A 16,139-nucleotide genomic window follows, 5' to 3' on the forward strand; every position below is an offset into this window, starting at 1 on the left:
TTATCAACTTCTGAATTCATCTTCACAATACAGTAGTGTCCTGCATAATAGCAGTATATAAAATAAATGAGGTGGTGCATTGTTAACTCCACCGCCGAAGGTGGACGGAGGTTATGTTTTCACCTCTGTATTTTTGTCTGTTCGGCTGTAAGTAGGAAATCTCCAAGAGTTAAGAACGGATTCGGACGAAATGTTGGTGGATAGGTTGCATGTGTGACAAGGACAAATTGATTCCATTTTGGTGAAGATCGAGATGCAGATCCGAGAATTCTTCACCAATGAAAGATGAGGCCAAAAACGATATTTAGCATGATACCGGTATTTCAAAATGTTGCGGACGAGCTATGACAAAATTAGGTCGATGAGTTGGGTCAGTGACGAGAACAAACCTATTATATTTTAGCTCAGGTCAGGATTCAGATCTGACCCATCAGTGAGATGCAAAATGTAAACTGTTCATTCAGCCTGGCGGAAGTTTGCGCCCCACTGAGTTGCATTCTCGCTTCCCTGTTTGCTCATCAGCCTGAAACATGTGAATGACAGTGAAGTGAATGAAAAACTTCTCAGGAAGAAATATCACATTGACAGAGATATTAAATGTGTGATAAGGACAGCTGGACAGCACATCAAAATATGAAACGTCAGACATTAGAGTTGAAGTGCAAAGTTATTTTGAATGATACAAACTTGACTTTGCTCAAAGGAAAAGGCTTCCATTAAGTTACCAGATGAGCTTTCACCCACTGTTTAGTGACATGCAAATCACAAACTTATTTGAAATGCTCACAAATTAATTACTTTATGGAAACTAACTCATTTTTATCGTGTCCTTGGCTGTTATACCATGTAACAATGGGATCACTCTGCTAAACCTCGTTTTGATTTCCAATAATGCACCACATTTTCAAGGTACTCACAATGTTAAGGGAAAGAATGACACTGCCGAGTGACTTTAGTGAAATTTCAGAAAGTAGTGGAAGAGTTCAAAGTAGGGAATATGACGGAGGACGCGTCAGAATTAGAGCACAACATGCCACCCACTGAAATAGTGGCATTGCAGCATGTCGAGTGATTATTTGAGATGTAATTTAATTTCAAAATGCTTTTGTCTTAACCAACTACTAACCCCCAACACGTCTCGCTTTGTATTGTCTTTCCACAAAACTCCCAATTTAAACGACATAGCATTTTCAGAAAGTATTAGGAGGGTTGGAAGCAAACGATGTGTATGACATATACTTCTGGGGAAACCCCTCTCCCACCCTTCCCTCCCCCCTTCCCACCCCAACCACCCTTAAGCCTATTCCCATGAGCAGTCACAAACATACCAAAAACTCAGACCTTTTGCCTACTGTGCACCTCCATTCCAACTCATCTCTGCTGATTATATCGGATATCTAGGCAGCCCGTATGTGCGTAGTCATGTTCCTACATCAAGACTAATATTTGAATAGTTAAGACTTACTCTCATTCAGGTCCCAGCACTGAGCCTTGGGATCTCCGTTTTGTACATCTTGCTTCCATGACCTCCTGTTGTGAAATTCAGATAAGAACATTGATGCCTTTCACAGACACTTGTTACCTGATCAATCCCAACACTGATCCTTGTGCCAATATCTCTCATCACCCCCATCGTTAGGTTTCCCTTATCCTTGCCTCACCCTCATCCTTGGGTTATCTATCTTTTTTTTATAAAGGCACATCTGTACCTTAACCACATTAGTGTTGTTTATTGTGTGGGTAGGTGAATTGTTTTACCAGTTAGAATTTCAACCGCACCCCTTCACCATATACCGCATACATTCCCCTTAACCCTTCATCTCCCTTTACTCGTATACTTCTCTCTTCACAACCTCTTTTCCCCATGCCTACACTGTTTTTTTTGTTTTTTTTACCTCCCTTTTACCTCCAATTTACCTCCCTTACCCTGTAAGCACACAAGATAAATAAAAGTCACCCAATATCTCTTTTGCATCTTTTTACCCATCTCGCACACTCATTGCCACAGCATCTTTGCATCACCGTTCATGACACATCGACTACCTTTGAGATGATGGGAAAAGATGGATGCATGAAGCACCGTTCCAAGCACAGTAAGGGTCCCGAGCTAGACAGCAGTCAGTGCAGGTCTGTCCGTAGGAGCTGCAACGTTGCAGGGTGAGCTGGACCAGACCAGTCTGACCACCCACATACAGCTGGCTCTATGCCACATAGGTGCGGAAGGGTGGAGAAGGTTAAAACGAAGAGAGAGCATGGGAATTGCACAGTTTGTATGGATGGACAAAGGTGAAGGCACATTGTTGATACAGAAGGCGAGCAAGGAAAGCAGGGCATTGGAAGGGCAATGTTCTATGAGAATTTACATCTCTCGAGCCTGGGTTCAATCACGAGATACAGCACAGATTGAAGAGAATGAAACGCTCTTTCACATCGTCATTGCATAAAGAGCAAGCGGGCAATCAGGGTGGGTTGCATGCTTCATCTCAGGAATTCAAACCTTTTTTTAAATAATCTTGGCTTGGGAAGTCACTTTGTGATGGGTATGATATTAAAAGGAGAGTAAATCTGCTTTTGATTTTCAGGAAAAGAGCTCGTTTCCATTACACTAAAGATCTGCACACTGCTGTCATATTTTAGTAATTAATCCCTTCGAGCAAATCTAGCAACCAAAGTGTACCCCCATCCCCCACATCCTCCACCAGCATCATCATCATCATTGCCTCCCCTCCTCTCCCCCACCAACTTCCTCATTCCTTTTCCCTTCCCTCATTTCATGGACACTCCTCACTGTGCAGTTGAGCAGGAAAAGACTCATTTGAGAAGCATGTGTTCAAGGATGGCTAAGGCCCAGTTCATTGATAAGATCACAGACAACTTGTTGAGAAAGGATCTCAGGAATGAACAGACCATGCGCTGAGGCAGCCGTGCCTACATCTCCCAGTTGTATTGCCTACTGGAGCCTACTTGGATAAATTCAGTTGCCTAATTATATTTGAGGTACCGGTACCAGTTTTGACCTTGTTTCATCAGTGCCGTCACATCAGGGGCCAAGTTGAGGAGGATTTCCAGGCTTTCATAAACTCCCATTCACTTATCTTTCAACAGGCTATGGGTAAAGCTGGGTCAATAGATGCAGCTTGGAGATCAGGGATATTGCACCCATCTCCGTGTCACGCTATGTCATCACCGCCTTGACCAGTGGCTATTGAGGTGAAGGTTCGAGATGCATGGGCAGCTGGAACATGCCCTCTTAAGCAGCAGGGCAAAGGTGAAGCATTACTCTCCTTGAATAAATAGAAGGAAAAGATATTTGTGCTCAAAATGTCCGATGTGGCTGTTGGACTAAGCTAGGCCTTTGGTGTGGCCTGTCGGAACCCTTTGTCCTCGGCTCTCGGAACATGGTGCCTTTTACTCAAATGGTTTCTGTCATTGGCGGACTTTCAACCTGTTTTTCCCATCACATCGATATGAAAATCTTTTCTAAAGACCTCTCTCGAGCCACAAATGCTGATCCTGGCCTGCTTTCATCATCAAACCCATCAACAAGTATCTGACTATGTCTCACATTTGCAATTCATTGCTCTTTTATGTATGCAGGACATCGTCGAGCCTCACCCATTTGTGTGATATTTCCATGGACAGCACTGCAGAAGGTTCCTGAAAATGGAAAAGAGCACATTGGTTATTTTGATTCTGGGGATTACGTTGCTCCGAACGTTTTGTAATACGAGAAAGACAAAGCTATTGAAGGCAGTGCCCAAGAATTACAAAAGCAAAACAATTCACAAGTCGATATGCTTCATTCAACCCAAGCTTTTGGCGAGTCTAATGCAACGTTTCCTGTCGGTTATTATTGCAAATCGAAGCTTGGTAAATCGAGGAAATACAACCTCTGCCCTACGTGCGGAGAATGTTTTCTCAGGCTACAAATCAGTGCTGTGGTATGTCTTAGGCATTGCCTGGCTCACTGTCTGGTTGCAGCTCACAAGGGAGGGGCTTAACGTACTGTTTGTTTGAATGTATCTTCACTCCGTATATTGGACTGAGAGTTTAGTAGCTCATTAGTGGCAGAATTTGTGGGGTAAGTTATGGTGTTGGGTTTCTGTGCTGAATATTGAAGTAATATTTGGTTTAGAGGTTACGATGATGTGGTTGTCATGCTCAACCTTGAAAACTTGTAGCTCTTCCAGGAAAAGTTGCTCTCCACTTCCCATCAAGGTGACCACCTTCAGCACCATGCCGGTATCTGTTTGCCGAAGGCAAACCGCGACCACATCACACGTGCACTTGGAAACTCACACAAAACTTTACCACCAAACCCAGTGCATTAACCAATGAAAATGTTGCTGTAAACTTGCAGCTTCAACACAGCACAAACTATATTAGAAAAGCATGAGGGTTAACATAATGATTGCAACGATTTATTTATGGAAGCAACTGAGCTACTGGCATCACGTCATCACTCACGTCTAAACCATCCAGCCTGGGTTTGAATCCCGACCCAGCTATAAACTGTCATACCGGTGTTTCACAGGCAGGGTGATTCATCGATGCCGTCCTTACGATGGATGTTAAACTGGTTGTTACATCAGTCGGCATTACTTGATGGACGTTAAAGATCCCACGGTGTCCTTCACGAAGAGTAGGTGAGCTGTCGCCAGTTTCATGAACAAATTCCAAATTCCTGCCCTAACCCTCACCCTCACTGGCACAGCCGCACTCTATGCCAAGATTCGGACGAAACTTGGTGGACAGGTTGCGTGTGTGACAAGGACGAATCGGTTCAATTTTGGTGAAGATCCAGATGCAGATCCAAGAACTTTTCTGAGTGATTCTTCACCAATGAGAGATAGGGCCAAGTATGATATATAGCATGCATGGTATTTTAAAAAGGCCTATTTAAAAAAGATAGGTCTATGCCAAGACGCTACCCCGCAGCCTTGTGCTGTATACAAATGAAGAAGACTCGAATGGCACTCGGTAGAGCACATACCTCTGCCAGGCTGAACAGTTTATGTTTTGTATCCCAACTGGTCGACTGGAATCGGACCTTTACCAAAATCGAATCATCTTGTTCTAATCTCGCAACTGACTCATCCACCAAGTTTTGTCCGAATCCATCCATAACCTTCTCAAATACCATGCATGCTATATATCATACTTGGCTCTATCTCTCAATGGTGAAGAATCACTCAGAAAAGTTCTTGGATCTGCATCTGGATCTTCACCAAAATTGAATCAATTCGTCCTCGTCACACGCGCAACCTGTCCACCAAGTTTCGTCCAAATCTGTGCATAACTTTTTAAGATTCCTACTCACAGACATACAAACAAACAGACAGACAGGGGTGAAATCATAACCTCCATCCACCTTCGGTGGCGCGGGTAAAGACCGTGTCATCAGAAAGAAGTAGTTTGAGACATAAAGAAAAAATTGCATGTCAGACAAGTTTTCAGTCAGAAATCTTTTGTATATTCTCCAACTGTTAACTTAAAATGAATCTTGTGTCGCACAGACGTGCAATACAACAAAAGCGTTCATAACTATAGGGATATGAAGTGTACACAGAAATATGACTTCACCAAGTTACCCGAGCTTGTAAATTTGATAATTGTACACATGAACTAATGAGGTCTTATTTAAGAAATTGTTTTCAGATGAAGCTCTGTGCATTATATAAAAGTGGAGAGTTATGCATCACTTGTCAGGAGTCCCCTAACTTCACACTTGAACATGACCTTGAAAACAAAGCTTTCATTGACAGAAACGGGAGAGCAATCCAGCCGGCAGCAGTTTAGCCATTCGCAGCCTGTCGGTGGCAGCAATGCTGACATTATATAGTGCACATGAGCACATTTTGTTGAAAAAGTGGGATTAAGACTAGGAGGTGTACAGACAAAGCAAGTTCTACAAAAAGTAGCTCGCAGCAAAAGTAGCTCGACCTGCTCCATCCAACTTGCATTATTCCACTTCTGGCTCAAGCTCACCCACCCAGCTGAGTCCACACTTTGTTCTTCTTAACTTTTCAAATAATTTAAGTCATCAGAAAACATTTCTAAGGGACATTATTTCTATCACAACATAATTTATGGTCCAAATCCCTGCTGGATGAACACATTATGTCAGCTGCCCACCAACCACTCAGCCAAGCAGTGAAACTTACGCTCAATCCACCAATGCAAGGCATCAGCAGCAGTGGTAATAGGCAACTGCATTACCTAATAACATCAAAACATTGATGTTTCGGTCCCGGTGGAGCTCATTAGCTCATATAGTAGGCAGAACCTATTAAATAATCATCCTGAAGTGTCCAGCTCATGTCCTCCCTAAACTGTTTGTAGGTGGCAGACATCATTGCATTGCCTTGGTTGTGGCAACACCAAGGACCTTGTAATATCACTCGTGCCTGCAGGAGTATTTATCCTTTTGAGAAAAACAGCTCATGCCATGCAGGACAATTGTCCGCTTGACGTGAGCTGGCAGAACTTTCCTCTTTTAAACAACAGAACTACCCCAATCGCAACGTCTCCACCACAGCTGTGAAAACATTCTGTGGACTCTTGTACAATTTTACAGTCCTGCATCAGTTGTACTTTTTCATTCGGTTTATTTGCTTCTTTCGTCAGTTGTCCGCTCATTCTACAATCCTTTATTCAGCCAAACAGTGAATGTTATGCTCAATTCATCCTTTATTCGGCCAGGCAATTAATCTCGTGGTAAAATTTCAGGTATTACACTTTTGAAGCCTGGATGTTACTTCTTCCTTCAAAGCATTGTTATCTCCACCACCGAAGGTGGACGCAGATTGTGCATTCACTCCTATTTGTCTATCCGTGTCTGTCTATGAGCACGATATCTCTAAGTTATTGACCGATTCGGACGAAACTTGGTGGACAGGTTGCGTGTGTGATGAGGATGAATTGATTCGATTTTGGTAAAGATCAGTATCTGGATCTGGATACGAGATTTTTTTAAAGTGATTCTTCACCATTGAGTGGTAGGGCCAAAAAACGATATGTAGCATGATATGTCAAAACGCTATGGACGAATTTGGATGAAACATGGTGGATGAGTTGCATAGGTGACGAGAACAAGCTGATTAGATTTTGCAGATCCGCCCTATATCAGTGGATACAAAATGTAAACTGTTCAGCCTGATGGAGGTATGCGTTCTACCGAGTGCTGTTCTAGTTTTTAAACATTGTATCAGAAAAAAATGGATGTTGACACGGCTGCGACAAGTTTATTGTGCTTATACTAAGGCAATTTAATATTTTCTTAAATATTCAGGTTCTCGTCTTCCTTAATTCACAAACACGTTTCACTATTAATGTACATTTAGAGTCTGTTGCTTTGTTTCAGTGCTCCCTGAGACTGCGCTGTGATGCTTTTACTTTTAAGTGCACATGGGATCACATTTCTGTACCGGCTATAAATATCGGATGACACTTGCTTTGCATCAATTCGTACTTGTGGGAGCCATTCACATATATTATAACACTAGTTTCAATATTAATTTCGAGAGTATAATGAGCTTTGATGAAGTACCTAGCGAATGTGTAATTATTACCAGGATTTAGGGTACCAGCACACTATAGCTGATCCTTTTTTAATAGATACCATTGAATCCTTAGCATCTACAGGTGAATGCTAGCAGACCCGTTAGCTAGCTTAATACCTCGTTCAAAGGATGGTGAACTCTTTGGTGCAATTCTCTTTGAATCAAGGGAAAGACCAAATGTTCCACCGGAGTCATTAGAAGGAAACTGAACAAGCAAAGAGCAAAGATATAGTCATCAGGAGGAACCTGGCTGGATAGGATTCGGATTTCAGCTGCTACTCCTCGACTCTTAAACCCATCCACGTGCAGCCAAGTAACAACGCTTGGAATTTGATGCAACCCCTTATGTTGAGGGTGGGAATCAAGATCAGACGAGATGGCTCAAAGGGGTGATATGCCACGTCCAAACTGTCCTGTGAACCCTGATAAAGAATGAGTAATGTAATATTTTGTCAAAAGCACAGCAGTTGAAACTAGAACGGCACTCGGTAGAGCGCATACCTCTGCCAAACTGACCAGTTTACGCTTTGTATCCCACTGATAGGCCGTATCTGCATCTTTAACCAAAATCTAATCGCCTTGTTCTTGTCACCTACCCAACTTCTCCACCTAGTTTTGTCATTCGTCCAAAACCTTTTGAGATGTGACACACATATATATATATATATATATATATATATATATATATATATATATATATATATATATATATATATATATATATATATATATATATATATATATATATATATATATATATATATTGTGTTTGGCTCCATCTCTTAATGGTGAAGAATTACTTTAAAAAAATTTAAGTTCTCGAATCTGGATCTTCACCAAAATCTAATCAATTTGGCTTTGACACACCCTCACCTGTCCACCAAGTTTCATCCGAATTTTGAGATATCCTGCTCACCGCCAAACAGTCAGACATGGGTGAAAACATAACCTCCATGCACCTTTGGTGGTGGAGGTAAAAAAAATCAATTACACCTGTGGAAGTAGCACCTTCAGGTAAAATGAAGATGTCAGAGTAGCAGGTGTTGATAGTTGTCATCAGTACATTTTTTTTAAGTGTCATTTAAATATATTGGACTTTGATTGAAGGGTTTTTTTTATGGTATCTCTAAAGAAACACCATGAATCTTTACATTCCAAACATTTTCACATCTTGACACCACGTTAATTTGAAAATGCCTGTAAATGTGACAAAAAAGCTGGTGATGGTTATTCAAAGTTTAGATTTTAGCGAAGTGATCAAAAGCACCAAATACCTTTGGTGTCGAATCGAGGGTTGCTTAAACCGCTGTCACACCTTGACGTTTTAGCCAGCGTATGCCGACGTATGAAAAATTTGTCCAAAATGCTGGCACACGTCGAATACGTTATGGGTAAGTTTTGTATATGTTAAGAGCACGCTGGCATACGTCGTAGTATGCCGAGCTCGTCGACAAATTTTAACATCCTCAAAAATTTTCGACGTATGCCAGCGTATGACTCACACGTTCCGCATACACTGGCCATAAGTTGTAGGCACGTTACGCGATCGTTGACACACGTCGACACACGTTACTTGTAAGTCAGGCCTAAGTCACATTTGGCACGGTGGCCGTAGGGTCTACAAAATCTACGGCCACTAGCAATTGTAGGTCGGCCGCAGTATTTCCATGGTCACACAATGTAACAGTCACATATGTTTTTATTTTTCGGGGAGCCGCACGGGGTATTTATAAATTGTGGACACTGAAAACGTGGAGGTGCCGTACGGTCTTTGATTTGATGTCGCACAGTGACCTTAGGGCTTTCCTTTGGCGGCCATAGAATTTTCAAGGCAGACGCAAGGCGACCGCAGGGGGACCGCAGGGGGGCCCTAAGGCGAACGTGCGTCCAGACGGACGGTAACGAGTGGGTTTTTTTTTACCAGTTCTTTTGTTTCAGCTTGTTGAATTGCTACGGCGAACGTAGAAATGAAAAAAAGTTATAACTCCGCGCTATAATTCCACGGCGACCCCTACGGCCTGTAAAATATAGCCAAACGGCGTAGGGCCACCCTGAGGCCACCGCAGAAACTCTGCGGCCGCCGTACATTTCTGTCAATTCAGATAGCGTACGGCCACCGTATCCTCACCGTAGAGCAAATGTGACTTAGTAGGTCATGTGGAGGTGGGTCGGTTCGTTCAGTTTTGTTGTGCAGATCACCAATCTAAACGAAATTCACCCTGTGCATTCATGAGAACACACCATTGAAATTCCTACTTGTTTCCATATGCACAAGTTGACACACCGACAGTTATTACCATTTGAAATTACCGCGGTGAAGTGGGCGTGGCGTGCTGTAATCGCGGAGGAAACGACCAGGAAACAACAAATCAAGATGGTAGCGCCCATGGTTGTCGAGTGATTTCGAGTGATTTTTGGTCTTTCAACAACCAAATATGCGTTGTTTCACACTTGGGCGGGGAGGATGATAAGAAAGTGACGCAATTCATGGATAAGAGCTAGCGTAAGGTATGTGAGTGTGCGAAGGCTTGGTGCGACGCTGCAGATAGTGAAACTATCAACAAATATAGTTTGCTGGCTGATCAAATGATGAAACTGCTGCCAATGACTGATCCTCCTGCGGATGCCGGCTGTCACCGGTTCTGCGATGCGTCGTTTTGTAACAAGGATCATATAAAACGTGCTGAAGCCAGGAAAAGGAAATCAGAAGCCAGCACTACTGCAGTTTCTGCTTGAACCAGTGAGGTGGTGGGCGGACAAGAAGAAGAGGGGCACTCATACCACAAAATACGTAGAAAATCCCTCAGAACCTCTGAAGAAAGGGTGGTTGGCAAATCAGCTGGTGTACTGCCAAGAATTTGTGTCATATGCCAGAAAAAAGACAAATTCATCCGTGTCAAAGGAAAATCTCAACGTGATCAGTTGTCCCTGGCAGAAACACAGGATGGAGGAAAGCTGAGGGAAACTGCTGAGCAGAGGAGAGATGAACGTGATGTGAGAATAATGACAACTATAAAGGATAAAGACTGTGTGGCGCTGGAAGTTTGTTATCACCATAAATGTTATTATGAGTATGTGAATGACACATACCAGAGACAGAGTGAAAGTAAACTCCAAATTCAGAAAGTGAACGATGACTCAACATTTGACATTTTCTGTAATAAAGTAATCCAGGTAAGACTCATTGATGGAAAGCAATCTTTACATTTGAAGAAGTTGTGTGAGATGTTCAATGACCTACTCAGAGTATGCGAAGGTCAGGATAAGGCCAACTACCAGGCAACAAGACTGAAGAAAAGACTGCAGGAACGGTACCCAGACATGATTTTCTATCGTCCACCAAAAATGTCTGAGAGTGAAGTGGTGTACATGAAGGACATTGATATTGGTTGCATTGCTCAGGCTGCTGTTGTAGACAGTAGCTCTACAACAGAAACAGTCAACTACAGAGGATGAAGCCAGCCAGGGTCCACAGCAGGGTGACTCACGCCTCAATTTACATGTTCTATACTCGGAAGCGCTCATGGTGAGGGATGACCTGAACAAACACCAAAGTGTGGACATTACATGGCCCTACTTGGAAATGGTGGAGCTCGCACTAGAGCTTATATGGGCAACTCGTACTTCGAACTGGCCGAAAAAAACCTTGCGATCACGAGAGCGTCAATGCCCTGGTACTTTGCGTATGATCACCTAAACTATGCAAGGTACTTACCCGTTTACTGGCTGGAAATGGCCGGGCGAGAGCACTCCCACCCAGACACCTATCAAGTGTTCATGGACGGCAAATGGACTGCCCAACGGCATACTCGTTATGGATTTAGTCGTGTTGCGTGTGATCAGATCATAGAGCAGACTTTAAATAGGGACAGCAAGACCAGTCTTGGCGTCATTGGTTACTCAGAAAAGCACAGCTGTGAAGAAGTGGATCCTGTCCCAACCAGCACGTGTGGAAATCGCAAGAAAATGTGAGTCCATGGCGGGTATCCACGACGAGCCCCGAACGAGAAAGGATTTGGATGTGTCGAGCAAGAAGAAGAACGAAGCAGCGGTGGTACAAGTGATGGACACAGTACTTCAAATGATTAACCCTTTCTCCGGCGCTCACCTTGAACTCGTCAATATTAGTTCAGGTGTCATCGCACCGCCAGCCACTTCCGCGGACTTGATGAACGCGTATGTCAAGGGAGAGAATGCTGTCGTGCAATTCATTCATGATCGGCTTCTCTCGGGTGAGATCCGATTCTTCAGTCCGATTTCGAAAAGATGTAACACTTGAGAAAAACACATGAGAAAAGCAATGTAACACTTCATGATCTACTCGCATACCCACTGGCGAACATATCTTTCCTGCTGGCATCCGGTGATGGTTCGATTGCTAAGACTGACAAAGCCAAACTCCGCAACCATATACTGAAACTGTGACCCGATTGCCGTGTGGATGCTCGGCTTATCCAAGGTGCAACAATTGTGGATGGAATGGCCGTTATTCAGGCGATAAAAGCTGGTTCACTGCCTAACACTTTCGGCAAACTGGAAGAGATGGTGCTGAACATCGTAGTGGCCAAAGCACGACATAACCAATCTTCGAGACTGGACGTGGTGTTTGATACTTACCCAAGTATCAGCATAAAGTGCCTGGAGCATGCCAGACGAGCGGGCAGGGCGGGCGATCTTCAGGTGCGAACCATCTACGGATGTGATCAAGCCCTTCCAAAACAGTGGGCCAATTATCTCCTGAGCGGAGCCAACAAGGAGGCGTTGGTAGAGTTCATCGTCGAATCGTGGACGAGAAACATCTCTCCATTAAAATTGAGTGACATGCTGTTGTACGTCAGTCATGCCGGCAAATGTGAGAAAATCAAGGCGTCGAATGGTGTCATGACTGTGTTGTCAGTACCTGAACTTGAATGTGACCATGAAGAAGCTGACACGAAGCCCCTGCTGCATGCCGCTCACGTGGGACAGAATGAAGAGTCGGTGCGCATAGAGAGTTTCGACACCGATGTGTTTGTGTTGGCGTTGGCTCACTTGAAGTAGATTCGGGTGCGAAATTTCCATCTCCACTGGAAGTCCCAAGGACATTATCATCGTTGACATGAGGAAGCTGAGTAATGCCCTGGAAAGTTCTGTCTGCGATGCGTTGATAGGTTTGCAAAATTTCACGGGAAGTGATACCTCCATTGCATTCCATGGTAAGGGCAAAACAAGGCCATTTGACTTGATGATGAAGGGTCCCCATCTCATCACCTGTTTCGGGAGCATTGGTCGAGGATTCACGCTAGATCAGAATATCATTCACGACCTGGAACAATTCGTCTGCGCCATGTACATTCAGCCGACCATGAAGAGTGTGGATGAGGCTCGCTACAAGCTATTCTGCAGCCAGTCGCTGGGAGAACAGAAGTTGCCACCTACAAGCGACGCTCTGATGCTGCATTGCAAAAGAGTGAACTATCAGTCTACGATCCACCACCGCGTGACTGAGAGGTTTATAGAAGCCCCTTCTCCTACATTTCACGGATGGGTGGAACGCAACGGAGCACTGATTGTTCACTGGCTGAACAAATCACCAGCACTGAAGGAACTGTTAGAGGCGACGAAATGTAATTGCAAGAAGACGAAATGCGAGACCAACCAGTGTTCTTGCCGGTCAAAAGGACTGTCCTGCACAGAGTGCTGCGGGTGTCAAAACTGCGCCAACGATGAACAGACCCCGTGCAGAAATGGAACTTATGGATGATGAAAGCAGAACTGACGAAGATTCCGACGACGAACTGTGAATGCGGGTGTGACACTGCTTTTGCTGTGGTGATCTACAAAGTAGTATACAGATTGGTTAGCATGTAATAGTGGACTTGAATTTTGTAATAACAGCAGTCAAGAGCCGAGTTCAGCATCCGCTTCAGAGCAAGAATACTGGAGTTATAAGACAGTAATCCTCTTGTGGCGGTTCTACTTTTCATCAGGCTGAGTCGCGCAGTCGCTTTGTCTTTGATTTAATCCATAATAGCCAATGTAACTGTCTAATAGGCGCTGTAACTACATTTAATAGCCAGTGTGGTTTCCTTTTAAGCAAAAAGTTGCCTTGGTCAACTCGAAGGCCTGTCTGGTCGGTCCAGATGTTTTCGGCCCGTAAAAATATGTAACTGCTTCGGTTTACGACCTTTAATTATAAACATCTTTAATAACAGTGAATAGGGCTCTGTATAAACACAATGTATCATTTTAAGACCTCACAAGAGTTTTCGTTGACGTACATATCAGTCTTACCTTGATTCTTCATTTCTGTGTCAAAATCGTGCTTTAATGTTCGGTGTATCTTTAATTGCCAAAAATGACCAATTGTGTCACATCCTCGACATGGAAACAAGTGGATTTGGACTCAGCGTCTAAAATTCTTTAAGTATGTCAAATTTCATTCAGATTGGTGATCTGCACAACGAAAATCATTTTCTGAAGGTAATAGCGAGTACCTCCACATGGTCTATCGGCCTTACTCATAAGTCGAAACACATCGAGGTAATGTTTAGCATCAGTGTTCCAGACTCCATGGTTTGTTTTTTTTTTATTTTTTTATTTTTTCCTCGGCATGACGGTGATGTTGACACTTCGATTTCTAGTGCGGTTATAATATAATATAATTAATAGGCTGCCGCTCAACGATTTAAATCATAACCGCACTATAAATGGAAGTGTCACCATCACCGTCATGCCGAAGAAAAAAAAAAACCATGGCGTCTAGAACACTGACGGGTTCCTCCTGGGAACCCCATTTTTATATACTAATTCCCCGAAACGCTGCCAATACGCCATTATATGGTAGCTGTAAGTTAGTAATACGTTCAGAAAGTTCTGTGGTCGTCCGGAAGACGTCAAATACATATACATACGTCAATATGCGTTGGAGATACGTTACACATAGGTTCAAAGCATGTTACTCATAGGTTAGAAATAAGTTTCGGGTACGCTAAACATTACCTCGACGTGTTTCGACTTATGAGTAACTTACAAGTAACGTGTGTCGACGTATGTCAATGATCGCGTAACGTGCCTACAACTTATGAGCAGCGTATGCGGAACGTGTGCGTCATACGCTGGCATACGTCGTAAAATCTTCAGCATGCTTAAAATTTGTCGACGTGCTCGGCGTACTACGACGTATGTCAGCGTGCTTCAGCGTGCTCATCACGTATACAAAACTTACCCATAACGTATTCGACGTGTGCCAGCGTATTCGGCAAATTTTTCATACGTCGGCATACGCTGGCTAAAACGTCAAGGTGTGACAGCGGCTTGACACTTCGATGTCTAGTGCGGTTATGATTTGAATCGTCGAGCCGCAGCCTTTTAATAGGCTACGCCACGTGATCGTCGGCGATATGCTGCCGCGCTATGCATAAGTTAGACTATCGTTGGGCATAGGTTGTGAACGCCGACAACACGCTAAGCATTCGTTGGTATAAGTTATGTATATGTTATCGAAACGTTCTGTGTACGTTACTGATACGTTATGCATACGTCCAACTCGTTATGAATATGCCCAAAACTGGAAAAAAAACACCAATAATTCAGCGTACGCTAGCGTTTTACATACATTTTGATACATATCCATACGCTGGCTAAAACGTCAAGGTGTGACAGCGGCTTTACCGGCGAAATAGGATCCTGTTAAAAACTGCTGTCTGAGTTGTTTGCAGGTCAGGCTTAGGCTCTTTAGTACATTGTCCTTTTGGAGAAAGCTTCAGACAGTATGAAGGAAGTATCCTTTTCTGCAAGCTCTCATTGTAAACATTAGGTACTATGGGATCTCTTTAAAAGAGTATGCTAATGTGCACTGGTACACTGACCAATTTCCAAGTCCCCACACTGTCTACACACAGAGAAGTGTGCTGCTGGCTGGTAATGCAATGTTTTGACTTCAACTGTTGCCCAAATGACCAAGCAGTCAAGAAACAAAGACCTGGACTACCACCAGGTAGTTTCTTGCAGGTCTGTAAATGGGATAAAATCACAAGAGCAGAGTAAAAAAGAGCATGCATTATGTGTGAGTATGCACGATATAATATTTTGTACCTGTATACAAGTTCAAAACTTGTGAAGAAAACGAGTTCACAGAAGGTAAAAAGGCAACAAACTAACGGTGCGGGCAATGGGACAACAATGAGTGAACGGTAAAAAGAATGAGAGTGAGGGAGAGAGGAAACGTAGTAACCTGCAAGTAAGATGGTTGGGGTAGATAGGGTTAATGGGTGTAGAAAGGATTGTGGGTAGAGATGAGGGATGACATTATATGGTACTGCACCACCTGATTGAAGCCATGGAAGGAAGAGTGATATTGAACAGTCTCGGAAAGGCAGGTTCCACAAACAGGAGAAAGGAAAGACAAAAGAGTTGAAGTAGCAGTAAGCCTTGATTTGGGGTGTTTAACCAGGAGGGTATAATTGGAAAAACACATGCATCCTGGAGTTTCTGGGGAGCGTCAAAGGGCTGAGAGAGCAGTGGGATGGTGAAGAGATGGGTTGTGGCTTGACCAGCGAAAGAGAGATAGTAAGACATGAGATCAAAAAACTGTTT

The 16,139-nt window shown here is 43.4% G+C and overlaps 1 protein-coding gene across 2 annotated transcripts in view; it reads right to left on the reverse strand.

Moving 5' to 3' along the window:
* Nucleotides 1-16,139, reverse strand: part of LOC147019666 (semaphorin-3D-like) — a 137,838-nt gene that overhangs the window by 30,479 nt on the left and 91,220 nt on the right. For both annotated transcript variants that reach the window (XM_085894269.1, XM_085894270.1), the window contains exons 13-16: nt 4,167-4,246; nt 3,616-3,657; nt 2,044-2,201; nt 1,466-1,530 (exon numbers count right to left, since the gene is read on the reverse strand). In XM_085894269.1, the coding sequence (XP_085750395.1) occupies nt 1,466-1,530; nt 2,044-2,201; nt 3,616-3,657; nt 4,167-4,246 (345 nt within the window). The remainder of the gene's footprint in view (nt 1-1,465; nt 1,531-2,043; nt 2,202-3,615; nt 3,658-4,166; nt 4,247-16,139) is intronic.

Source organism: Eptatretus burgeri, chromosome 9 (genome assembly GCF_056783735.1).
Source record: "Eptatretus burgeri isolate ZD-2024b chromosome 9, Ebu_testis_v1, whole genome shotgun sequence".
NCBI lineage: Eukaryota > Metazoa > Chordata > Myxini > Myxiniformes > Myxinidae > Eptatretus > Eptatretus burgeri.